At 42.0% G+C, this 27,589-nt stretch overlaps 1 protein-coding gene across 3 annotated transcripts in view; it reads left to right on the forward strand.

Moving 5' to 3' along the window:
- PTPN9 (protein tyrosine phosphatase non-receptor type 9) overlaps positions 1–27,589 on the forward strand; it is a 68,457-nt gene that overhangs the window by 27,324 nt on the left and 13,544 nt on the right. For all 3 annotated transcript variants that reach the window (XM_072628296.1, XM_072628297.1, XM_072628298.1), the window contains exons 5-9: positions 4,343–4,448; positions 10,016–10,126; positions 11,226–11,554; positions 12,377–12,470; positions 16,244–16,310. In XM_072628296.1, coding sequence (XP_072484397.1) covers positions 4,343–4,448; positions 10,016–10,126; positions 11,226–11,554; positions 12,377–12,470; positions 16,244–16,310 — 707 coding nt within the window. The remainder of the gene's footprint in view (positions 1–4,342; positions 4,449–10,015; positions 10,127–11,225; positions 11,555–12,376; positions 12,471–16,243; positions 16,311–27,589) is intronic.

Below are 27,589 nucleotides of genomic sequence, written 5' to 3' on the forward strand. Positions count from 1 at the left end.
CTTGGGAGTACACAGGTGAACATGACATGGGCCCTGCCTTCAAGGACCTTCAAGTATATAGTCAAGAAGACAAGCATGGCCTTTCTCAACTACAGCATAGAATGAAATTAGTTCTGTTAGAGAGGTACAAATAAAATTCTTCAGGCATTCAGAAGAGGGAAAAATCAGACCACTTCTTGCTGGAGTAGGGGTAGAGAGACAAAAGGGAAGGGTTGATGGGAGAGTTGTTATTTGAATAGGACCTTAAAGGATGGCTTGGATTTTGATCGTTATAAGAATGTTACATTTTCAGGTGGGAGAACAGTGTGAGCAAAGGGATGGAGGTGGTGAAGTAGAGGATGATGTATTTGGGTCCTCTTTGGTTGGAGGATAAGGTTCATGAAGGGAAGTGTTGGGAATGAAGCCACAAGTCCATCAAGCTCAGATCATGGAGGGTCTTGAATGGCAACCTAAGGAGCTAGGAATTTAGTTAGCAGATGGTGAGCACCATTAAAAGTTGGGGGGATGTTGTGATCAGAAATGTTTGTTAGGAAAGTTTTCTGGTAGCAGTGGGAAGTATAGATTGACACATATTAGAACAAGAAATGAAAGGACTATTTAAGAGGCTGTTATATTGCTCCAGATGAGAACTAATGAGACCCTGAACTAGGGTGATGGCAGTGGGATTGAGTGCCAAAGACAAGGTACATGCTCAGAATTAATGGGCATTAGTGACACTGGATATAGGGAGTAGGGGGAGGGAGGGAGGAAGTGAGAGAGAGAGAAAGAGAGAGAGAGAGAGAGAGAGAGAGAGAGAGAGAGAGAGAGGGGAAGAGGAAGAGGAAGAGAATCACAGGATCCTGAGAGCTAGGGTCTGGCCGGATTACTTGGGAAATGGATTGTCAGGGACAGAAATGGGGAAGTCAGAGGAAGGATAGGTTTGGGGGATCATCAGATGGTTACTTTGGTTTGGAGTATGTTAAGTTTGAAGTATAGTTAGGGATGAGGATCTGAGAGGATGAAGACAAGATGAAGGAGAGAGGAGAGGATGAAGGCTTAGACACAGAGATCCACTTGCTGGTTAAAGTCATGGGGGTAGATAAAATTAATTTGGGGGGGGAATCAGGTAGAAAACATTGAAAGGGTGGGAAGAAAGGACTGAGAAGTAACCACAGGGAATCAGAAAAGAGTAGCTTTACTGAGGGAGGAAGGTGTCCGAAATACTGCCAAAATGGAGAAGAAGAACTGGATGTGATCCCATTGTCTTTGTCCATTAGTGACCATTGGTGACCTTGGAGAGGTTGGTTTCACTAAAGGGGTGGGGGTGATTTACTAGGGACATGAGGGAGATAGTCGGGTTCCTTCTGTGCCAATAAGATCCTATTTGTAAAGTGTTTAGCATAGTGCCTGGCAGTACACAGTAGGTGCTTAGTAAGTGCTTGTTTCCTTCCTGCTGGTGATACTCTTGACTTTTTTGGATGGTAATGCTTCTCTCTGCTTGGTAGAGGTTTGGTCTGCAAGTACAGTATTCTTCCCTGAAAAGTTGCTAATGGGTTGGCATTGTACTTCCAGACTCTCTTTCTCAAAGCAGGGGTTTGGAATTTCCCAGCTCTTCCTCCATGAATGATTTCTAGGCAGGCTCTCAAAATGTGTTTGTTTCTTTTGAAAGGTTTCAGCTCCACAGTTTTCTCCCAGAAGTGGCATATTTTCCTTCTTCCCATAGGCACTCTGGAGAGTTTTATGACAGCTGTCATAGGGGGTTGGGGTCTTTTGTGTAATGACTCAGAGCTTCATTTTCCTGATGAATATTAATGATCTCATTGATTTAATAGAATCATGGAAATTACAAGTCAGCTAGGTAACTAAGACGCAGCGAAATTAGATGAGAACTAAGTTATCCAAAGTCACTCAGCTAATTAGGGCCCCTCCTGTGCCCCCATTCTCAAGTGTTATGCTTTTTCACCTCTACCCTGTTTATCTTTCTAAATTGCTATTTTCATTATGTCACTTCTGTGCTTTAAAAACCTCCAATGATTGCCCATTACCTATAGGATAAAGTTAATATTCCTTTGCCTGGAATTCAGGAACTTCTTTCATTTGGCTTTGGTTTGCCCAACTTAACTTTAACACCTCATGAGCCCTTCCCTTCCAACCTGAGGGGCTTGTATGCTGCCACCCCCAAATATGCCATATACATTTTTACTTGCATGCCTTTATTTAAGGTTCCTCTTTTTCTTTTACATTCAAATTCCATCCCCTCTTCAAGGTCTAGTTCAAATTTATTGACATCTATGAAGCCTATAATACCTGTAGCCATTTGATGGACCATACATTTCTTTGTGATGTCTCTTATCTCTGCCTGGTTTCCCCAAGTAAATCATAAGCTCCCTTGGCCTCTATGCCCCAGGGCTACAAGGATAGAAAGGGCTCAATGTGTTAGATGGATAAGTGAATGAATGAGTGAATGATGAGTGAGAAGAGTCATCTTTATACTGCTAATTCTATGCCTTCTAACTAAGAGACCATAAGTCAAATCGTTGTTTATTCTATTGGGAATGGAAAGCATCTCCATGGGAAGGGTCAGATTCTATTGGATTTGTACTTATTTAATATTTCTACACAAAGTGCAGCTGTGGTGTTTGGCTTGAGCAGTACAGATCCCTGCCTAGATTTTACTCTTTCTGCTTTCTCCCAGTCCTGTGTGTGTTTCCATCCTCCCTGTTGTATTTCAGAATGTTCTACTGAAAGGGAGACTCCTGTTACTTTGAATCTGGGACTATATGAGCTTATAGACAAATGGATAGTACTCAGGCTCATTTAGACTTCCCAAGAACTCTGCTAAAGATCCCCCAAATCAATTTAGCCTCTATGACTTTACTGTGTGTGTGTGTGTGTGTGTGTGTGTGTGTGTGTGTGTGTGTGTGTGTGTGTATTTTAGAAGGAGTAAAGACCTAGAAGGTGTTTGAAATCAAACCATTTAGAGAAGATTGTATTGTAGCTACTTGGGGAATTGGAGATTTTTCAAGTGTCATTTCTGCTGTGTGTGTTTCTCCCTAGGATTATATTAAAGCAGTTAAGGGAACATAAATTTCATGAAGCAAAATGGCCCTGAGGTCTCTGACATGAGGCATTTGGGGTTTTTTAAAAATGTAAGTGGATACAAACTCTTGATGTGACTTTGGAGAACACCTATAAAATAAAATATATTCCTAGAATCTGAAATATATGGCAACTCAAAAAGACAAATTTAGGGGACCCTTTAACAGTCCTTAACAAATCAGAGAATGTCAAAGCAGGAAAGGACTTTTGCCTCTGCCCCTCATTTTGTAGATAGGAAACAGGTTCTAAAGGATAAGTGACTTGCTTAAGGTCACATGGCTAGTATGCATGATGGAACTTGAGCCCTCATGTCAAAATGCTCTTTCTGCCTTCCTTTTGAGATTAGAATTCTGGATTTGACTTGGGTGTGCAGAAGGGATCAGCCTAATAGTCAACCTGTTTGGGTTGGATAGTCAATGCTACATGTGCAGGAGGGACTGAAGGACCATACAAGTTAGCATTGTTCCAGAGCTAAAAGTGGCAGATGTATGTGTCCCTTTCACAAGTCCCTTCCATTTCTTCATAGACTTTAGATTGCTGTATTTACCCACTTTCCATTTGGATATCAGAAGATGAAAATGCATGTGATCAGCAGGAAGCCCTAGTCTTCTGTTTCAAAGTTAATAACTAGAATTAGGATCTTCCTTTGCACTGTACAAATGAAAAGTCCCTCAGGGTGAATCTCCCAACTGCCAACATGATGGGCTCTTTATTTGTGGCACTACCTGGATGCCTTGTGATGGATATACAGCAAGGCAAGGGCATTGGCTCTGAACAAGAGCACCTTCTCTGATACTTCCTGCTTGTGTTAGCCTTAGCAAAGCACTTTAGCTCTCTAGGCTTCCCTATCCTCATTCACAGAGTAAGGACTGAGAGCCCTCTGAGGTTACTTCCCATTTTAGATCTATGATTCGGTGATCTCCAGAGGCAGCTCAGCAGATTTGAACTCACAATTACAGTACATTCCAAAGGTAATTGTCCTCTATAAGAAAGAGATCATTTTGGTTCAAGATATGCCCATGCTCTGGTCTGATCCCAGCTGAACCTGAACCTGAGCAAGACTCCCTTCTACATCACCCCTAACAGGTGGTCAGCCAATCCTCCTGGAAAGACTTGGAGGGAAGAGGAGCTTTCTGAGTGAGGCAGCCCCTTGTAGTTCCTTGGTCTTCCGTCTTTGGACACACATTTCTGTGTGTCTTTGCTTCACTCTATCCATCTTCTCACTTATAAACGGTGTTTTGTTTGTTTGTTTGTTGGCTTACAGTTTTGAAACCCAAAGGAATGGACTAGTGTTTATCTACGACATGGGGGGTTCCAATTATAACAACTTCGAGCTAGACCTTGGCAAGAAAGTCCTAAACCTCTTGAAGGTAAGGAACTCTTAAGAATGCAGGTGGGCTCTTGTCTCCTCCATTGTGTTATGAACTACCAAAGAGTGGGGTGGATATCCCTTCCCTAGATAGCTTTTGGGACAAAGTAGATGGACAAAAGTGAGGAGGTAAACAAGGAACTCTCCCCTTGACCCTCCCAAAAGATGGCCTTACAATGTCATCTGGGTCAAAATTTCCAAGATTTCATAGGAGAGTTGAGGATTTGGGCTAGATTTGCTTGAAATACATGAATTTGAGGCCATACATTTTGAAATATGGTTTTCCCACCTTCTGGAAACTAGCGTTTCCCCATTTTGGGGAAAGAAAAAAAATTACATACACAGGCTATTCACACACTTCTAGCTCCAGATTTCTGTTTGGTTTTTAACTATTGTGATTCCTAATACATAATGTGATAAAGGGATGGAGTTTCTGTCTTTAGGATAAGGACCTAAAAACTTTGCATTTCTACACAAACAAAGATAGATTTTTGAAGTTTTGTAGTGAATCTCTCAGATTTCTAGTTTTTTATCTAAAATAAAACACAGCTTTCATGATTACAGTTGCCACTACACAGAAGCAAGATTTAAATATTATTAAGAGTGAGCCATTAAAACTGACTCAGTGGACCAGAACTTTCCTTCCACGAATAGATTTTAAAAGAGCCAAGCATAGTTTCGCAACCCTTTGCTTTAAAGGAACAGGCAAAATTGACTTTCCTATCCCTTGTGGTAGGACCTTCCACCTAGCAGACTTATAAGAGAATTGAATTTATCCTGAGTGAGGAAGTAATTGTATTTTCTGAGGTAAGACTTTTTGTTATGGTAGCCATAAAGAAATGCAGTATAGGGATCAGGGAGCTAAGAGACTCCTCTGAAGGGCTTTCCTGAAGAGGTCCTGAGAATGGATAGTTCTTTGGGCATCTTTATACCTATAGCAGAAGCTGATTCAAGGGAGTTTAAGATAATTCAAAGTAATAATGCCAAGAGAAGTTGCTTTTTGAGGGAAAAGTAGAACTAAATAACAACTAGGAAAACATTTGATAAACTATCTACAAATCTTTGGAAAGTGCAAAAAGAAACTTGTTAGGTTATGATGGAAGGAAAGAAGGAAAAGGAGGAAACAAGCATTTATTTAATACCTACTTTATGTTACTAGGCACTGTGCTAAGCTATTTTCTCTGGAAAAAAAAAGATTCTTTTTCCGCATATTGTCTTGTCATTTCCAAATATGATGCATCTCTAGCCCTCCACATTAAATCTCTTTTGTAACTAAGAAAAGTTGATCAGAACCATTCATGTGGTGAATACAATGAACCACTAGTGTATGCAAGGTTCTGCACTTGTAATCTCTCTTCCCCTTTTCTGCCAAGAGGGGGGTGACATATTTCTCTCTTTCTCATCCAGGACAAAGACTGGTCATTAAGATTACTCAGAGTTCTTAATGTTATGTACACATATTATTGTAATCATTTGTGTCTAAGTTTCTCCTGGTTCTGCTCACTTTATAGTGATCAATTTCTACGAGTCTTCCCATGTTTCTCTGAATTTTTCATGTTTGTCATTTTTTATTGGACAACAATATTCTGCTATACTCAGTGGCTCACTTTTTCAGCCATTCCCGAATGGATAGTTTCCCCTTTGTATTCTGGTTCTTTACTACCACAGAAAGGGTTCCTATGAATATTTTAGTCTACATGAGGACTTTCTTTCAATCTCTGACCTTTCAAGGTGTGTTGCCAATTTGGGGATTACTGACTGAAAGGGTATGAACAATTTAGTAATTTTTCTCACCTAATTCCAAATATTTTCCACAACAATTACTCCAAGCTACAGCTCCGCCAATATTGAATTAGTGTACCAGTTCTCCACAGCCCCTCCAATATTGACATTCTATTATTTTATCATCTTTGCCAATTTGTTGGGTGACTGATAAAACCTTAAAATTTAAAGAAAATTGCATTGTTCTTGTTAGTGCCGTGGGGTTGCTCGTTGTTTTTAATTATCCTTCTGAAAACTGTTCATCTCTTGTGACCACTTGTGTTTTTGGGATATGACTCTTGGTCTTACATTTTTATGTTCATATCAGGCACTTTTGATGCAAAGTTTTTTTTCTTCTCCCCAGCAACAGCTCCTTCTATTCTATTCTAGCTCTTGTGACTTTGTTAACACATAAGCTTTTTAAATTTATTCATCCAAAATTATCTCATCTTTTGTGATTATTTCTGCCCCTTGTTGGATGCAGAAGTTTTCTCTAGCCATGGTTGTGAAAAGTTTTTCCTTCTGTTCTCTAATGTTTCCGTGATATGACTTTTATATTTAGGCCATATAGTCTTTTGCAATTCAGACTGCTTTCTTATTTTCTTATTGATTTCTGTTGATTAGAGAGTCCTTTTCCCAGTAGTTTGCATTCTTGGCTTTATTGAACACAGGGCTATCATGTTTGATTGTTTTGGGGGGTTTTGGTTTAGTCTGTTTCACTAATCTGCTTTTCTGTTTCTTCACTGATACCAAATTGTGCTGATGGTTAGTGTTTTATTGTGTCATTCGAAATTTGATAATTCTCACTTTTCCTTCATTCTTGCTTTTTCCACTTCCTTTGAGATTCTTTTGTTTCTCCAAATGAATTTTGTGACTTTGTCTAGTTCTATAAAGCATCTCTTTGTGAGTTTGAGTGATACAGCATTGAGTCTGTATATTCATTTAAGTACTACTGTAATTTTTGTTGTACTGGCACTATCAAATCAAGAGCAATTACTTATGGCTTCTTGTGTTTATGTAAAAAAAAGTATTTATGGGGCTGACTATGTATATCTTGATAGTTTAATTCCTAGTTGTTTTATGTTAGATATACTTTTTTTTTTAAATTTTTTATTCATTTTATACTTAAATACAAAACTAGGAAAAAAGAACATTTCTATCTATACAGCAGAACATAAAGAGAAGATTCAACATAAAACCATAAATTTCCATTTCAGACTCTTTCTTTTGAAAAAACTGCAATAAATACTACAGATTATTTTCAAATCTACCCTGCTTTTCTGCTTCCTTCTAAGTTTTCTTTTGTTCTCTGCCATGCACTTTTTAATTTTTTTCCTTCCCTCTACACTCTGCCCTAAAGAAGGCTACAATTAATCTCAAATATATATACTAGATATCTGTATTAACATACATTCATGTACACACACACACACACACACACACACATATATATATACATGAGACCATACTATACATATTTCTATTTGTCAGTTCATTCTCTGGAAGTCAATAGCATCTTTCTTCAAAGGTCTATGTTTTTCTAAAATCAAGCAGCATATTTTTCATATCACCATAGTATTCCATCATAATCATCTACCACAGTTAGTTTAGCCATTCCCCAATTGAAGGGGGAATTTTAGCCAATTTTAGCCAATCTGATAAGTGTAAGATGATATTTCAAAGTTGTTTCAATTTGCATTTCTCTAAGCAATAATGATTTAGAGAGTTTTTTATATGACTACATATAGTCTTGATTTCTTCATCAAAAAACTGCCAGGTGAAATCTGAGGACAGAGGGTTGTTCATGGCGCTCAAATGACGCGATAAAGCACTAACTAAATGGTACATGAGTTGGGTTTAGAGGTTGGGGAGGGATTCGAGAAGGAAAGGAGAGGTATGAACCAAGACCTGCAAGTGTTCTTTAGCTTCACTCTGTGGCCTTATTTCAGTCTGTTTTCTAAAGGCGGTCCTTTATTCTGTGCTCCATATTCCAGCCAGGTTGGACCACTCCCTTTCCCCACTCCATCCTGTATCTTTGCACACACCCTTCTTCCACATCATCTCTTATGGAAAACGTTTCCATCTCATCCATGACCTTCCTCCCTCTCGCTCCCTGCCAGCTGACAGGGGTGATGCTTTCTTCCAACTCTTGTTGCACTCTTCCTGGACCTCTCCTTTGTCTCATCACATTCACACTTCTATTATACATATCTGTGTATATTTAATAACACCTCCCACCACCTTCCACCCTCCAACTACATTGTAAAGGGAGCATGTGGTTTTTCATTTTTGTGTCCCCAGAAGCTAGCACATGTGTTTTGAATTGTTGAAGTGGATGCTCATTGTTAGGTTCATTATATGAAAAGTCTAACATTATGAAGATTTATTTTCTTTCAGTTTTTAAAGGGAAAAAATGTTTTGGAATTCAGTGTTAAGTATCAGCCTCACTGGCTCTAAATCCAATTTTAATCCTACTATAATAGGAATAAAGAAAACAGTTGATGAACAGAGAAATCTTCGAAGGCACAAACTTGTTCAGTTTGTAGGTTGGCAGACTGCTGATGGAAAAACGTCAGAATAAGTTTTGATCAATAAATTACCGAGAAGCATTAAGAATCCTTGAATTCTTTTTTCCTATTCCTAGAAACTAAAAAACTATGCACTAGGAATGTACAATGATTTCTTTAAAATAAGCCAGTTTATAATTTATAATTCCTTTCCAGGTACTTTCTCTCTAGTTCTAGTGGAACGTAAGCTATAAACTTCTCCCACCCATCGACTGTGGGACCCCGCCCCCAAAGCTCTGTTCTGAGTCCTTACCTCTTCTCTCACTGCACCCCCTCCCTGGCTTCAGTCACTCAGTTGTTTTATCTCTACAGGTGACTCCTGTTTACATCTCAGACTCCGTAATATCCAAGTCAGAACTCATTCTCTTTCCTCCACAAACCTACCTTCCTTCTGATCATCCCTGTTACTGTGGAGGGCATCCTAGTCCTTTCAGTCCCCCAAGTCTGATACTTCCTTGTCTTCCTCAGCTCATCCCTTTCACAAATATCACATGTCCAGTCTATGCCAAATGCTTTCTTTGCTTCCTCTGCAGCATTCCTCCCATCTTAAAGCACCACAACCTAGATCATGACCTCACTTTATCTTACCTGGTCTAGTGTCATAGCCTGTCCACTGGTGTTCCTGCCTCTCTCCACGTTCCAATCCATCCTGCACAAAACTGCTGATGTCATTTTTTCTAAGTCACAAATCAACAAGTGGCTCCCTGTTGCCTTTAGGACCAAATAAAAAATGCTGTGTTTGGCTCCTCTTCACAACCTGGCCACCTCCTGCCTTTCCAACTTCCTAACACTAGCATTTCCTCCCATCTGGGGTCCACCTTTGCACTGGATGCTCTCCATGCTGCCTCACCTCAGCCTTTTGGGATCCCCCCAGCTGGTAGTGCCTTATTCTCCAAAGTCACTTTGCATCTGCCTCACATGTACTTTAAATGTACCTACATGTCTGTGCCTCTATATGTACATGTTGTCTGCCCTTTGAGAAAGTGAGCCCTTTGGGCACTGCACCTGTTTCACTTTATCTTTGCATCCCCAGTGCCTAGGACAGTGTCTAGAAGCCAAACAGTCAATGCTTAGTAAATGCTTGTTTGTTTGCTTTCTTGATTTACTACCAGTAAGAACCCTGAGTGGAGCTAGAAACCAGAACCCCAGCCTTAGATTGGTCAGAGCAATTCATTTCTTATTTTACCTTTCTACTGGAGTGATTTGCATTTCCACATGCTTCACATGTGTGCCCCCACAGGGAGCCTTCCCAGCTCGACTGAAGAAGGTGTTGATCGTAGGGGCGCCTGTGTGGTTCCGAGTGCCCTATTCCATCATCAGTATCCTGCTGAAGGATAAAGTTCGTGAAAGGGTAAGGAAGGCTGACTGTGCTTCTGCAGGAAGGTGGAGCCCCTTTATCCAAAGACTAAGGAAAGGGAAGTCTGGGGGGATGAGAGGGTGACTTAGGGAAAGTCACTTGCCCCAACTTTTCACTCACTGCTGTGCCTTCCTGGAATGTTGAGCCAAATCTAATGAAATTATTTAAATGAAGAGAAATGATCATGGAAACAGGAAATTCTGTCTCTGGTAGCCATTTAATACGTTTCTCTCTGGGTTCAATAGTCACACTTTTAAGCTTCAGGTCTGCACAAAGGTGGGCTGTTGCCTTATCACATGATCAAGTGTACCAGGATTAGTGAGAGGAGGTTTTCCTCACACTGCTTTGAGACCTGGTGACTCAGAGGAATTCAGGAGACTTTTGAGACCTGGCCTCCTTTGCTTTGGAGATGGTGTACTAGACACGAGACAAGCAGGGACAGCATTCATTTCCATTTTATAGCCCATCCTACTGAGATTCAGGGGGAAAGAATGGGACAAGACCAAAGTTGTATAGGAGGGCTGTGGCCAAGATCAGAAATGAACCGAAGCCTTCTCCTCCTAGGGCCAGTGTTCTTTCTGCATCGTCTTGCCCCTCAAAGGCTAATCTTGCTTTTTAAAGGATACAGAAATGCCCCCACCACTTCCTGACTGCATATAACCCTGGGCAGCCAACCTGCCTCTAAAGTGAAGATAATAGTGCCTCTAACACTTACCTGGAGAGAGCTGACGGATGGATCAAAATGCTTCTTAACTTTAAAATACTAAATATATCAAAGCACATGGTGTGCAGCTGCTACATAGGTCCTGTTGAGAGCAACCCAGGCAAGCTGGGGAGATGGGACCCTTCTCAGAACTGTCCTTAAGAAATGAAATGCTGCCCTCCTGGCATAACATTGATGAATATGCCAGCTCTCATGGCTGGGAGCATCCCAGGGCTTTGGCTCAGGACAGATGAAAGCTACCTCATTTCCTTTTCTAGTGGTCCCTGTATTTCAATCCCATTTTGTTTCCCAGCTCCCTTGTCAGTCAAATTCTTCCTTTATTCATTATTTGCCTGGTCATCTCACTTATTCATGCTTGTGTTCATCTAGATTCAGATAATGAGGACAAGTGAGCTGACCCAGCACTTGCCCCGGGAATGCCTTCCAGAAAGCCTGGGAGGATATATAAAGTTGGACCTCACCAACTGGAACTTCCAGTTCCTGCCTCAAGTGAATGGTCACCTGGACCCTCTGGATGAAATTATCTTATTGTCCCTCAGTCCCTCTGGGGACAGCGACTCAGTGCACATCCCTGGGCCCCATGCCATGACCATCTCGGAGCTGCTGGAACACTTCAGCCACCGGCAGAAGAGGGGAATTTATGAAGAGTACGAGGACATTCGTCGAGAGAACCCTGTTGGCACCTTCCACTGTTCCATGTGAGTGGGAGATGTTCAGGCCCCCAGAGCATTACTACCAAGGTGCTATTCCTTGGCTGCAGAGACTGCCCCCTGTGCTGCCAAATATACTCCTGCTCCTGGTTCTTTGTCAGGGGCTCTCCCATGACTTAGAGCATCACGCTTGCTTTGGGGAAGGAATTGTCTCTGCTGATAAAGAAGGATGCTAGCTCAGTGGGTACATAGCCTTTCCTGATACAGAGAATTCTGTATATGTAGGGTGACTTTGCAATTGTCTTCTGTTAAAAGCTTCTCTGCCTTGTCTTTTTCCTTTGTAAGAGAAAAGACAGGAGGTGGTATCGCTTGGTATTAGCTGAATCCAAAACCAGACAACTCATCCAATATTTTATTGACATTCCTCTCTGCCTCCTTTATTAGTGAAGCACTTACATGGCCCTCACTTGAACTACATGAACACAGACTCTTTACAGCCTTCAATCTGTCCCACATGAAGGGATCCAGGGGTTTCCTTGCAAGGTGAACCTTTCAATCATTGAAGCTTATGGGACAGACAGAAGGGCTTTACTCTTGCCTGGGGCTTGTGTATAGTTGTAAGAGGCACCTGGTAACATCTTTTTATTTGGTCCTTTCAACTGGTTTTCTTTTTTTGCCTTTAATTATCTCATTTCATATGTGTTTAATTTTGTAAGCTCCCTAAAATTTCTTCTGGAAATAAGGGAATAAATTCTAAAACCTGAGTTCTCTTCGAGATCATGTTAGTAAGAAATGTTTGTTGACAGCTGGCCTTTTATAGTCTTTGAGTCCCCTTATGTTGGATTTTTGTTTGTGTACCCTCTCTTCCAGGTCACCAGGTAACTTGGAGAAAAACCGATATGGCGACGTACCATGCCTGGACCAAACCCGCGTGAAGTTGACCAAAGGGAGTGGTGTCACCCAGGTAAACAATACATAAAGGCGTAGCTTTTAGAAACAATGGGGGAAAGACTAGGTTAGGCTTGGCTGGTCTCTTAAACGTTTGACTGTTAGCAGGTCTTTTCTTCTCTGGACATCAGCTGCTTCATCTATCAGATAATCAAAAAAAGTGTGTGAGGGTGTTCAGGAAGACTAGCACCTCAGGTGTGAGGGCTTACCATGCCCTTCTTGAAGCTTTTCATTCACCTTTGGTGTCAACTTTCACCCAGCTCTCACCTGTGGCTCCAAGAAGCTGTAGTGTGAGCAGTAGCCATACCCTGGTAAAACTGTCTCAGCAGGTTGAGGGTAACTGATGGGTTTAGGGGATGTCCACCCCAAGCATGTGAAGATTTCTCTTGGCAGAATGGGCAGATGAAAATAATTTGTTCCAACGGCTATGAAGGCAGGTGAAACAGGTGCTGTGGAGTGCTTAGGGCTTGGATGGACATCAAAGACCTCAAGGTCCTCCACTGAATCCCAGTCCTTCACTGATCATCCTGATTTCTGTTCTGCCACTATATTTTAAGGACCCTGGAGAGAGAATGATGCTCATGACTTTGTGCAACGGCCTCACTTAAATCCAGTTCACTCAAAAGTCAAGACATCTCCCCATGATATCTTTAGTTGTCTTCGAAATGAAGGACAAAGAACAAATGAACTGAATCATAAATCCTAAATAATCTTTTCATCTTGGACAGCAGTGAGGGGATACTGTGGAGAGAGTGCTGGGTCTGGAATCAGGAAGACTGTGTTCCAGGCTGATCTCAGACACTTATTAGCTGTGTGACCCTGAGCACACCATTTAACCTCTGCCTGCCTCATTTTCCACATCTATAAAATGGAAGTCATAACAGCACCTGCCTCCGAGGGTTGTTGTGAGGATCAAATGAGAGGATATTTGTTGACATTTATCATAGTGCTTGGCATACAGTAGGTGCTGTATAAATGCTCTCATTACTAATTGACAGCTCATGGTTCTTCGAATTCCCCTTTTACTCTGCAATAGTAATATTTTGACCTATTGGTTTGGCACAGAGTTTATATTCTTTGGGCCAGGGCTACACTTGATGTCAGAGATACAATGACAGAAATAAAATGTCCTGCCTTCAAGGAGCTTATATTCTGCTGAGGTGAAACAAATACAGATAGTCTGAAAACAAAAGATTAGTGCTCCCCTGAATTGCTCATTCTTCTGATTATAACTTCCAATTGTATGAGTTTGAACATCATTTCAGGGGATTCATGGTTCCCCCTAAGCAGGATCTAGAGGTGTCCAGTCAGAAGGGGTAAAGCACAGTGAGCCCTGACAGTCAGTAGGGGTTTGGAAAAGCCTCACTCATCACAGTTAATAATAGTGATAACTAGCAATTTTATAGCATTATCATTTTCTGGTCCCCAAGTCCAGCGCTGTTTTCCCCTCTTACACTTTCCTTCTTTGAAGGAAGCTGGAGATTCCCAGAAAGGAAGAAGAAAACACTGCAGGCTTAGAAGACAGCCTGGACGCAGTGGTAATTACATGAGATCATAGCTGTGGATTGATGAGCTCTGTGCCACAGCTACCAACATTTCCATCAACTCTGTCCGTTTGACTTGTAAATGGGTGCCCTCATTCACCAGAGGGGCTGGATAAGAACACAGCTCTCCTAGTCCAAATGCATCACTTTTCTCAGAAAAGTAATAGGCCAATAACATCACCTTCATCTCCAAAGGATAGCATTAAGCTAATTTCGCATCTGTGATTCAGAGCTCTGATTTGAAATGAGCAGCTCCTCCAGTGTTAGGTGACTCAGAACAGCCCCAGCATGGGAAGCTCTGCTGAGCTAACTACCGCCTGCTGTCCAGTCACGTCAGCGGGGAGCTCTGGAACCCATCTCTGGATTAATTCAGTGCTGCCTCCTGCCTCTTCACCCTTCTCTTATCCTCTGACTGTTAACCTGTGTCCTGAATTTGGTCCCTCTCATTGCTGGGAAAATGAGTAGAGAATGTAGTTTGTGTCTCAAGAAGTCATTTGTAAACAAATTGTCCTCTCACCCCCAAGTTTTGTTTCTGGAATCTCAATCTCTTAGTCAGAGTTTCTGTTGGATCTAGCCAGCATCGGGTGGAGAATTTGGTCCTTTTCTGTGTCCCATCTTACACTAATTCTAAAATCTTCCCCAATTAATATTTCTAATTTCCAGGGACTCTCAGCTATCAAAGAGCACAAGGGCACCAAGTTCCACACGTGGCCTACTTAGATCAGAGGTGTAATATAAAAGTCCGGGCTGGAAAGCAGTCTCATCTTACAACATGAAAACTTCCAGATTATTTCTTAAATCTTGGGTACAAAGTAGAGCTGGCAGCTGTGTCCCTGCATGGCTCCCCTCTTTCCTGGCTGACCTGACCATCATTCTGACTATTCACTTGTGCCTGAAGAGATGAAGTATATACTTCAAGAATGCCAGGCTGGTGCTGGCATAATGGATCTGCTCTCCATGAGAGGAGAATGGTTTTGTGTGTGTCAGGGAGGGTAGCTGAGGCAGAGGTGACATATATATCTGCCTTCTTTTTCATTGTCCTAGCTGTAGGATGATAGGTTTGTGGTCTCCCTTCTCCAAGTGGTAGGTCAGAGGCTAGGCAGAATTTGGCCAGCTTGTGACTTCCTTGGGTTGAGGGAGGGTGTGTCCTGAGGAGAGTGGGATGAGTAGGAACGATTTGGCTAGATTAGCAGGTTGTTGTGACAAGGTGCTGACTAACTGCCTAGTCTCTGAGTAATCATTAGCTTGATGAGGAGGGTACCGATGATTATAGCTGGTCATTTTGCTGTCCCCAAAGGGTGGTGACACCTGAATGTATTTCAGGGACAGGGGAGGGAGTGTAGCCTAAATTCCACACTGCAGCAGAAGCCAGGCTTTCTTCTGGGGTGGAATTACTGAAACAGTACTTGTGTGGTAATGCCATTCATCTCCATCCTCTTCCTCTTTCTGCCCTACGTGACTGGTAGATACAAAGTTCTAAGCACTGTGGTCTTAGGGACCCTCCCCTTTTGGAGTCAAAGTATGAGAGGACATAATCAGGAATTGTGTAGAAGTGAGAATGATAATGTTGGGATAATTGGACTTCATCAGAAACACGTGTGGTAGGAAGAGCTTGGGTAGCACTCCTAGGTTTTTGCCCGAGTGTTAGAATCAGTTTAGGATTTTGCCTGATGATGGGCAGAAATGAGATTCTTAGACTCTTCCCTTTGCTCACTGCTCTTTCTTTTTTGATAGCTGAATACACTTGAAGTCCCTGGTTCTTCTTTCCCTTCCTTTTCCTGGTTTTGATATTTTGGATGTTTGACATGGTTGGATGTGTCTCTTGGTGGACGGTCATTCTCTGTCATGTACCCATTCTGTATTTATGAATATTAAGATGGAGAATTGTGCTAACCACCCCCTTGAATTGGTGGTCTACTATTCGCCTTGCCTCAGACTCAATAGAACCTAAATGCCTGGAAGAGATGATGTGGAGCCAGGAAGTCACTGGCTGCCCTTTTCTTTCTTTCTCTTTGTTCACTGAATGGAGAGGATTCAGGGGAGTGACAAGGTACATGGAGGGGATGACTTCATTCCGTGCAAGCTCAGACCAGATGACTGGAGGTCCGGCTCTGAGCTTCGACCATTTATGAATCAGGCCTGCACTGTTTGCTCAGTATGTTTGATCCTGTTTCCACCCTCGTATATTTCCACACACAGCCAGAATGAGTGAGTTTTCTTTCTTTTTCTTCTTTTTTTTCCCCAGACAGACTACATCAATGCCAGTTTCATGGATGGATATAAGCAGAAGAATGCTTATATTGGCACGCAAGGTAAGCTGGGATCTGTAATGTATGGCTGGCTCCTGCTCAGTTTTGGGAGCTCTCTGTGATTGCTGGGATAGTGACTTGCTTTCTACTGTCTATTGCTACAGCTCCAAGGAGGCAGGCAGTTGTGCAGAAGACATGGTGGGAGATCAGAGGTGCGGCTTCTTGGTGGGGTTAGGAATATTGAAAGGGGAAGACAGTAAGGACAGGGAGTGGTGATTTCTGTGCTTTGTCACACTTGGAAGCTGGTACTTGGGAATGCTGACTTAGCCTGGAAGTCAGAATTCTTCAGGGCAGGTGCAGTGCCCTTAGTCATGAAGGCAGGGATGGCAGTAGGAGAACAGAAATGAAGCCTGGAGCCTTACCGATTTCTCTGCCCAGCTGTCAGGACGGCATTCAGTTCAGCTCTGCTCCTGCATCCAAGCCAGAAAGGAGAGGAGCACAGTGATTCTGGGGAATGTGGACACCCTCTCAATCTCCATCCAAGAATAGGACCGGCATGTCTCTGACAGTGACCACTGATAGCACTCATGTCTTAATATGAAATCCCATTTCCCTCTAGAGCAGGGTTCTTAACTCGAGGTCTGTGAGCTTGTTCTAAAAATATTCTTGATAATCATATTCGTCAGCCAGTGAACATTTATTAAGCTCCTACTGTGTGCCAAGCACTGGGCTAGACAGTGCCTGCTCTTGAGAAGCTTAAACTCTAATGAGGGAAGATCACAGACAAAATAGAACTGGTTACTTTTGTAATTCTATGGGTTTTAATTGATGCATTTGAAAACATTCTGAAAGAAATCCTCAGGGTTAGCAGAAATTAAGTGACCAGATTTACTGGTATGATTCTTTTAAAAATCCCTAAAAAGCAAATTAAATCAACATTCATCTATAGTTTTCTTATGAATGATTTTGGCATTTGATTTCTCTAACGGACTAATGACAGAGACAAAGTAAGTGGCAAACGTTGTCATCAAGTGTTCCCTCTAGGGAGTGATCCGTAAAGTACTGGCACACTGAGTCTGGGCCAGACCCTTAGAAGAAGCTCTATGTACAAAAGCACATAGCATCTAATGTTCACTCTTAATACAGATACCTAATCTTCATTTCTTTCTGATCCACCAGATTGTAAATTTCTCCAGTGCAGAAACCCAGTTACGTTCTTGTGTGTGCACACATACACAGTATATGTATATGCATAAGGGTGTGTGCACGCATGCGTGCACAAACATGCACACCCAGACATGTGTCACATGTACATGTATGTGTACACATGTGTGTATAATGTGCATGCACTCTTCTGTTTCCCTTACTGTCTAAACATTTAATGGGTGTTTGTTGATGATGTTGACTTCACAAGACTGCCGGGGGGAGGGGGGTCCATGTCATTATTGAGGTCAAGAACCCCTGTCCAGATGCTCAATGTTATCTGTGTGACCCACTACATGGAGGCCCAACTCTGCTCTGTGGACATTCTTCCCTCAAGAGAGGATTTAACAGTCAAGAGTTGGGTCTCTGTTGAGAATTCTCTGCGACTTGCCATGGAAGGGCAGGTCTTACTTCCCTGCTACCTCGGACCTCAGACATCTGAGGAATCCCTCGGCTTGACATGGTGGATGGAGGGCTGCCTTTGGAGATGGGAGGGTGGCCGTTCCAGCACTGGCCCTCCTACTATACTGGCTTTGTGTGGCTTCTCGAGGCCCCTGGCTCTGAACTCTCTCCACTTCTGAATCCTGGACTAAAGAGCTCCTGATCCACCGCAGGAAAGGAAGTTTCTGTCCCAGAAGTCCCCCCATGCTGGGGAAATGGGGGCATAGTACCTGATTTAACAGGAACTTAATAAATGCTTACTGAATTGAATTGAATTAAATGGAATTGAAATTCTGAACCCCAGGGTATGGAGCACTGGGCTTGGAGTCAAGAAGACTTGGGTTTGAATCCTGCTTCTGACCCTTGCTAGCTTTGTGATGCTGAACAAGCCACTTTATTCTCTCTTGGCCTCAGTTTCCTCATTTGTAAATGAGGGTTTAGACTCAGTGGCCTCTAAGCCCCTTCTAGCTCCAAATCTGTGATTCTAAGTTGCAGCAGTGTAACGGAGTTATTTGTTCTTGTTGTTTGTCCTTCATTCTCCAAGAGGACTGTGACCTCAGGGAGGTGATGTTATGACATGCAAGTGAATTGGATTTAAGTGAGGGAGGACTGGGCAAAGTCACCAGCCTTACTTTCTCCTTTGGAGCCATCTGGGTCCAATGGAAAGATAATAGATCAGGGTGATTGGAGATGGCCCTACCAGGGAGTTGGTTAGAAATGAGTGGAAGAATTGCTGTGTATGTCCTTGAGGACCCATGGATTTGTGGTGGATCCAGTGAACAAGCTCATGGTTTTATTCCAGCCATGTTCAATAACACAAAGAAGGCAGACGGTAGGAGTTATCCATTGTTGGCAGTCATTAGTAAGGCATGAAAAATTCATTCAAAAGATTCAAGAGTGAACTGTATATGGAAAAAGCTAATGACTGACTTGAGATGCTGAGGGGAGAATCCACAGCATGGATTCTAGAAAAGAGAGGAAGGATGGTGGGACCAGAGATTATAATGAGGATGTAGGAGGACTGGATATTTATGGTCAGGGGAATCCCAGAGTTTGAGATTGTAGATGGAACAGTTTTGAGAGATGGTTAAGTCCAAAGTAGAATTATCCTGATGGGTGGTTTAGGTGGATGTGAGATTGAAGTCCTGGGAGCTGAATTTGAGGAACCAAGAGGGCAGGATTTTCATGGTCATCATCCATGACAGAATCAGAGATTGTGTGAAGACTGCTATGAGACAGAGGCCATAATCACGAAGGTGGGAAAATCTACCCACGTGAATGTCTGCTGTCTCCTCTGCTCCCCAGTTCCTTCCCTCTTCCCTCCTTTCTCACCAGAACACTCTACCTTTCAAATTTTAACTTATTCCTGTGTACCTGAGAGGATGGAGGTCTCTCCTCTCCTCTGAATCTGAGCAAGAAAGAACCTCAGAGTCCAGCCAATCCAGCCCTGTTCTGATCAAGAACATCCCCAAAGACACTTAAGCAGCCTTTATTTGAAGGCTTCATGCAAGGGGAGCTTACTGTCTTCTCCCATGCCACTGCGGCCACTTTTGGATGACTCTTGACTGTTAGGAAGTTTTTCCTGGTCTCAAACCCACCAAGTCCAGTCACCTTGGCAATTCTGGAGGACAGGAACATCCTCAGGTGAATGGCATGAACTTGAGACCCTCCCTACCTTGGGTGTCTCTTTCTTATGGGGGTCTTTCCTGAAGGGTGGCTTCCTGTCCTAAGCCCAGTCTTCCTCCCCCCCACCTGACTACACTGCTCCCTTGATGTGGTCCATGGCTGTGTAAGCTTTGGGAGCTGCAGGGTCATCCTCATGATGGATTCCAGTGTAATCTGCATTTTATGAAAGACCTTTTCTTGACAAGCTGCCTCCTGACCGTATTGCCTCCATCTTATACTTTTGAAATAAATTTTTACAACCTGAGTGTGGAACTCCACATTCTTAACCATTACATTTTTTAGCTTCAATCTCCTTAGAAGCACTATAGCCTCGGAGCTCTTGACTTAGAATTAGGAGGGCTTGGGTTCAAATCCTGACACCTGTTACTTCATTTTAACCTTTTGGAGCCTCAGCTTCTCCCTCTCTAAAATGGGCTTGATAGTGCCTGCCTCCCAGGGTTGTGAGGAACAGGTGAGGGAAAAAACAGTATGAACAGATCGTGCTTTGCACACCATCAAGCATACATATAACTAAGCATATAAATGTAGATGAGAGCTATGATTATCTTAGTCAATTTACCATATTTGTCCAATTTCACCAAGATCTTTTTGGATCCTAACTTCATTTAGGATGTTAATTATTCCTCCCAACTTTGTGTCAAAGCAAATACATTGATTCATGACTCCAAGATCCCGAGGGCTGAGGGGGGCCTTCTTCCAAGTCAGGCCCACACCTTAACGACTATCCTTCAGGGTGAGCCCTCCAGCCTGACGTCACCATCTCTTTCACAAGAGTGGTCCAGGAGACTCCATCACCTGAAGCAAAATCTCGCTAGTCACCCTATCGAAGAGGAAAACGAGGTCTGGCGTCACATGATTTTGGTTTTGTGAAGTTTTTTGTTTTTAATTCCACTGTCATTTTGCACCATCTGACTTCCTCTGGGCTCTGAATCCTCCCTTGTCACAAAGAAAACCAACAAAGCAGAGCTGCCTTTGGTCTGTCAAGTCACAGGATGGGCTTGTAGTACCCTGCCTCTATGGAGGAGGGGTCTGGGGGTCAGGGGAGAGATCAGGGAATTGGCTTCATCTTCTCTTCTGGGGGCCAAGATTGGTCTTCTGTCCTGTCAGCATTCAGCCACCTTTTTTGTATTTTTGTTATGGGATGTGAGTCATCATGCAGACAGTTCTGTATGAGCTGTCATTCAGGAAGGCACTTCCTTTTTGAGGTGGTGTTTGCTAACCTCCTCTTTCATCATTGGCTTCTAGAATTTTGTCAGGAATTGCAAGCAGGCTCACTGACCTAAAGTTTGTTGCCTACATTGTCTTCCTTAAAAAAAAAAAAAAATCAAACTATTTGCCCTTTCTAATCTTCTGGTTATCCTTGACCTTATAAAGATTATTGACTTAGCAATCAATCATTCAGATTTTATTAAGTGCCCACATATGTGAGCAGCCAGGCACTGTGCTGGGTACAGGGAGATATGGATACAAATAATCAAACAGTTCCAGCTTTTATTTCAGTGTCTGAGGATATAATTCCCCCGGTCTGATGATTTGAATTGCTCCAGGGTAGCAGGTGCTCTCATTATCACCTTATTCACATAGTGTATCAACTCCCAGTCGCCATTTTTGTTCTGTCTTTTCCAGTCCAAAGATTGTTTTCTTTAGCAGAGAAAAGGACAGCCTAAGAGCTGAGCATCTCTACTTTCTCTCCTTCAGTTATTATACAATCTACCCCATACTTTAGACCCTTCTTTGGTCCTCCTCTCTTCTCTAGTAGAGCTTAAGACATAAAAGCAAAAACTAATGACAACCATTTCTTTTTAAAATCTTTAACTTTCTTTGCCTCCCTCAGTTTATTTGGAGTTTTAGCACTGACTCAAGTCTTACAAGATTGTACCATTCTTCTCTTCTTTGTCCTTGGCTCTATCTTTCATACTGGTCATTTTTAAGACCTTAGCTGCTAAGTTCCCTGTACCATCACATGGGTCCCTTTAGACCAGTGTGTCTAACACTATCCCTCACTATCCCAGGTCTAGCAGCTGAGTCACATTAAAATGTAATTGGGAAATATTTTTTAAAAAATAAAAAATGCAATAAGATACAGATAATGTTAATTTGTGGTTTTTTGAAAGTCATCATGTGGCCCAAGGTATCCTTAGGTCTGGTTGAGTGGCCTCATTTATGTTTGAGTTTGATGCCACTGCTTTGACTCATTGCATTTCTTTCTCTTCAAGCATTCATGGTTCTTATTTGTAAGAGCTTTTTGCCTCTTCTAAGTTGACTTTGCCTCTAGATTTTTATTCCGTGGGATCCAATCTGTCCTTTCTCTGCAACTTTTGAAACCTGCCCTCCATAATTTAGAGTTTATGTCAGATCATTCTGGACTTTCCCTCTCCTCCATCACAAATTCTAAGATGGCATGGTCACTTTCCTCCCAAGGTTCCTAATATCTTCACTGAAGTCCCAACTGTGGTCTTCACTGTAAATGAGAATCAGGCTCAGAACAGAATTTTCCTTTGTTGAATCTTCTCCCTTTTGAAGGATAAAACTGGCATGGAAGCATGTCATTAAAGTATTAGCTGCCCTTTTTTTTTTTTTTTTTTGGCAGAGTTTCAGCAGATATCCTGATAATTGAAGGCCTTCATCATGGCTATTTTAATGCTATACCAGACTTACCATTCATTTCTGAGTTCCTCATCTCTTTCCTCTTTCTATGTAGGTGGTCTGTAGTATATTCTATTAATAAGATCAGTGACTTCTTCCTCAATTACTTTCAAACTTTTTACCTAGTCTCTCTTCTCTTCTCCCCTATTCTCCACCTTTCCAAGACAAATCTCCTCACCTCAATCCCACGCTTGAGATTTATTGTGTGGTGGGGCTATGTTAATCATCCCTCCTTTGTTTTGTCTTGAATTTCTCTCATCCTCTTGGCTCTTTCCCCTCTGTTTATAAATCTGCTCAGGTTCAGATATTCAAAATAACTCCAAACTATACCTTTCCCTTATCCTCTTATCACTTCAAGCCATTGACCCATTTTCTTCCTCTTATTCACTACTAAACTTATTAAAAAAACAAAAAGCCAAAAACCAAACCCAAGTAGTCTCCATTTATTCCCTCCACTTTTTCACGCACACATATATCCGCTTAAAATCTGTTTTCTGCCCCTACTGAAACTAACTGACTCAGTATAGAGTCAAGTCAACAAGCATTTACTAAGCACCTCCTGTGTGTCAGACACTGAACAAAGAAAGGCAACAATGAGTTCTTGCTCCCAAAGAATCCATGGTCTAATGGAGGAGACAACATACGAACACTGTGTACAAATAAGGCATAGACAGAGTCAATTGGATATTGTGATTGGACTCAGAAAATCCTGGCTTTACTGTTCCTTACCTGCATGTCTCTCTTGTATCTCCTCCAGTCTCCAGCTCTAGCTCCAGCCTCAGCTCCATCATTTCAGAGCCTTCTAATTACTAAAGCCACCATCTTGTTTTTAAGCTTGCTTCTTCTTGAATTTTTTGCTCACATTGGATACCATTGACCACCCCATGTTTCTTGAGGTTCTCTTCTCCTCTGCTTTCTGTGACCGGGTCTTACTCCTGTTTGTCTTAACGCTCCTTCCTGGTTTCTTGGTGACTCATGCTCTTTCCCCTCCACTTTCAGTGTGGGTATTCCCAGAGCTCCAGCTTTGTTTTTTATTTAATCTTTGGCAATAACCTACTGCTATGACTTCTATCACTTCTGTTTTTAGATGATTTTTGAATCTTTACGCTAACTCCCCTCACCTGAGATTTAGTTCTGTGCTGGTGTATGCTCTGCGCTGGTGTATGCTCTGTGCTAGTGTAAGCTCTTCAAACTTAGTATGTCCAAAACAGAACTCATCTCTAGATTCCCCCCAACTCCACCTTTTTCTTTCCCTATTGATGGCATCACACTGTTGTCACCCTGCTTTGAAATGTTGAAGTCACAGCACTCACAGAATTTCAGCCTTGGTGGAGACCTCTGACTTCTACCCAGAAAGAATTCTCTCCTAATTTAACCCCATCCCAAAGTGGTCATTTAGCTTTCACTTAACGATCTTCAGTGAGGGCAGTCCACTACCTCCTGAGGTGATTTATCTCATGTTTGGGTCTTATTGTTAGGAAGTTTTTCCTAATGGCAAAGCTAAACTGACCTCTTTCACCTTCTGTCCATTACTCCTAGTTATGCCCCTGTAGCCAAACAAAGCAAGTTGAGTCAATTTTTCTTCTCCATAAGTGCCATTCAGATACTGGAAAAGAGCCATCATGGCCTATGTTCCCCCAGCCACAAAGCCCCCTCTCTGAGCACATTTGATGTCATTGATAAAAATATTAAATGCCATAGGACCAAACACAAGGACCTGGGACACTTCCCTGGTAAGCTCCTTTTGAGTAAACATGGAATCAGTATCTGATTTCTGTATGGCCATTCCTGTTTCATATTTACCTAATTGTACCTTGTCTAGGTTAATATCTCTGTCTTATCGTGTTTAACTCTTTTAGCCCCTTTCCTTTATTTCCCCCACCTCCAATTTTTAATTGGTTGCCATGTTCCATTGATTTTTGCCTCTCTAGTATCTGTTGCATTCCTTTCCTTCTTTCTACTCTCAGTGACACCATCCTGATTTAAGTGCTCATTGCTTCTATTATAATTGTGTTCTAACTCGTTTTCTTGACTCTATTTCCTTTTCTTCTTCAACTCATCTTTCACTCAGTTTTCTAGGAAATCTTCCTGATGCTTTTGGCTGATCAACTTACTTCTCTGCTTGGCTCCATCCCATGGCTCTTTGTGGACTATGATGGAAAGGGAAAAGCTCCATATACTAAGATTCAAGGCCCTCCAGGATCTGGCTCTAATGTAGCTTAAGTCTTCTATTGTAGAGAGACTGTCTAGCTCTTCAATTAAAGTGAGACCAGGATACTGTCATAATATTATTTCTTAATGTCTTATAAGCTATGTAATTCTAGTTCTGAAGTAGAATTAAGAAAACCTGGTGTTTCTGATACCAGAGGTCAATAAAATATATGGTTAGAGAGGGTGCTCATCAGTAACAGGAGCTACAGAATGGTCAGGTGGGCAAAAAAGTCTTTATTGATTAGGAGGTCATTGGATGGCCCAAGTAAGGGATATTGCAGTAGTTCAGTTGGGTGGTCATGGAAGCCTGGACTAAAATGGTGCCAATATGTGACGAATGAATGCATATTACAAAGGTGGAATCAACAGGACTTGGTACCTGCATAGGAGAGGTGAGAGGGAGGGAGGAGGGAAAGCTAATGCTAAGGCTTTCAACATGGGAGACAGATTGAGGGGAGTTGTCACAGACAGACATACCCAAGAGAATCAGAAGAGAAGCTAGTATAAGGGTAATAAACTCAATTTTGTATATATTGCTGGAGGATGTATGCTGGAGATAATTAGAAATGTCAGGACTAAACATATTGATTTGAAAGTCATTTGCATAATGTTGATAGTTGAATTTGAAAGGTAACATGAAGAATTTATTATATATGTAAAGAAAGTTGTATGGAATAGAAGGAGATTCATGATTTTTTTTTTTTGGTGTGTTAAGTTCAGAATTCTTTAAAAAGTAAATTAATTTTCAAAAAGTAATAGTTGAAGCCATGGAAGTGGATGAGATTGCCAAGGGAGAAATTATGGAGAAATATGACAAGATGGCTAATGGCAGACCCTTGGGGACTTCTGTGACCTTAAGGGCTCGGGGAAAGAGAGAGGGAAAAAAAGGCACACAAGTTAGAGTATGTAGAAGAAAACAATTCTTATGCTCTTTGTTTTAGTTAGAATCCATTAGGGACTATGTACAAATTAATGCATAAGTTACATAGCAAAGTAAAACAAAGACAAGTCCAAGTTTAGGTTGTTTTTATTTGCCAAAAAGAAAAATAGCCATTTTAATGCTGGTGCACTCTGGATGAAAGTATCCATTCAAAACCAACTCCTGTCTATTAAAAGCCTCTAACTATTCCTCTTTCAATTAGGTCAGCAGTTTAGATTTAGGACAGTTGCTGTGAGAAGTGAGATCGAGAGGTTGGTAAGGGTAGAAGAGAAGGATTGGCCGTGAGGGGTCAGCCATGAGGTTAAGTAACTATAAGTTTGTGGCAGGCAGAATGAGTGAGGTCGCTTTACAGTCTTGTGATGCTTAGCAGGTATCAAAATTGTATGGCAAGGTTCACCTGGGACTGAAGACAAGACGTCCCAGTTTGGGAATAGTGAATGAACAGTTCAGGAGTCACGGGTGGGAGGGTAAAGAGTTACAGGGTAGTGTTTGGTGAAACATTAATAAAGTGGCAGACCTTGGAGTCCATTGTGGGTGTGGAAGCAAGTGATAAGAGTATGAGAAATGGATTGAGATTGTGAGAAGTCTAGGTCATATATTATTACATAGAGGGTGAAAATGTGAATGGTGGGGAAGAGAAGAGGAAGGACAGGTGGTTTGATCAGAGAATAGAATGTTCAAGACATTGGACATCTTACCATTTTGACAGAGAATTCAGTTTAATTCACTAAACATTTATTAAATGCCTACTCTGTGCCATCCACTATACTAAACAATGTATTAATAAGAAAGAGAAAGATAGTCCTTGCTCTCAGGAGTTTACAATCTAAGAGGGAAAGACAACACACAGAAGGAAGATGGAAAGGAGGATGGGAGACACCAGAGGGCATCTGGTTCCGTGAAGTTGAAGATGGAAAGAGGAAGGTTAGCTGGAGAGTCCAGCCCTCTACAAAGGAAAGCTTGAGTGCTCTACCCTGCAGTCAGAGGGAGAGGAGGCTGGGGGAGGTGGGAAGGTGTTGAGTATTCAAGGCTGAGTCAGCAGCATGGTGATGGGATTTACAGGGATCATCTTATCCCTAAGAGGAGCATCTTATTCCTGGAACTGCAGATAGAAAGCAGAGATTGCGATCTGAGTTATGGCCATTCTGGTGTGTTGTGACTAAAGTGAAGAGAGAGAAGATAGCCAGTGGAGTTGAACATGGAAGAAATTATTATGGGATCAGGTTGTCAGAGGGCCATCAACATGAGTGTTAAAGGGCCCTAAGAATGATGAGAAGGCATGGAGAAAGAACCATGAGGACCAAGAATCAGGCACTAAAGTCACAGAGTTGAGTTGGCAATCTTCGGGTCATTAGGTGACGACTGTTGTGAACAGATGGTATGGCCCTCAAAAACACATCTCACACCATTTTCTTGGATGCAAAGATTCAGCCGATATGGACTGGCTTCTTGAATAAGCTGATAAACAAGAAGAAAATGTGGTCTGAAGATGCACAGGTAGAGGGAAGAAGACTTTCAATGTGGGGGAAAGGACCTAAGCAAAGATGAGGGGGAGATTGAGTCCGAGGATGGCATACTTGTGAGACATCAAGTAATCAAATCAGCCCAACTTAAGCAAGCATGCATCTCAAGGAGTGCTGAGAAATAAGATTGGTGGGCTCAGTTTCCTTGATGGAGGGCCTTTAAAGCCAGGCAGAAGAGAGCAGATTTGATATGGAACAGAGAGCCATTCATGATTTTTAGCAAGGAAGTAGCAAGATAGATACATTGTCTTAGGTACATTATGAACATTTATCCTGGAAACATATATTTAGAGCTAGAAGGGACCTTAGAGGTCATCTAGTCTGCCACCACCACCACCACCCCCACCTTGTTTTATAGATGTAGAAACTGAGGCCCAGAAAGGTGTTCACACAAGTAGTATTTGGCTGAAGTTGGATTTGAACTCAGGTTCTATAACACTAAATCCATTTCTCTTTCTACTACTAGTAGTACTACTACTACCACTACTACTACTACTACTATCACTACTACTACTACTACTACTACTACTACTACTACTACTACTACTACTACTACTACTACTGTGTGGTTGTGGGATAGTTTGTAATCAGTGGTCAGCTAGAAGGCAGATGAGAAGGAAACCTGAATTAGACTGGTAGTAGAGGAAATGGAAAGGAAGGAGAGAAAGTCATCTTTTCTTTTCTTTCTTTAT

Source organism: Notamacropus eugenii, chromosome 1, assembly GCF_028372415.1.
Source record: "Notamacropus eugenii isolate mMacEug1 chromosome 1, mMacEug1.pri_v2, whole genome shotgun sequence".
Taxonomy (NCBI): domain Eukaryota; kingdom Metazoa; phylum Chordata; class Mammalia; order Diprotodontia; family Macropodidae; genus Notamacropus; species Notamacropus eugenii.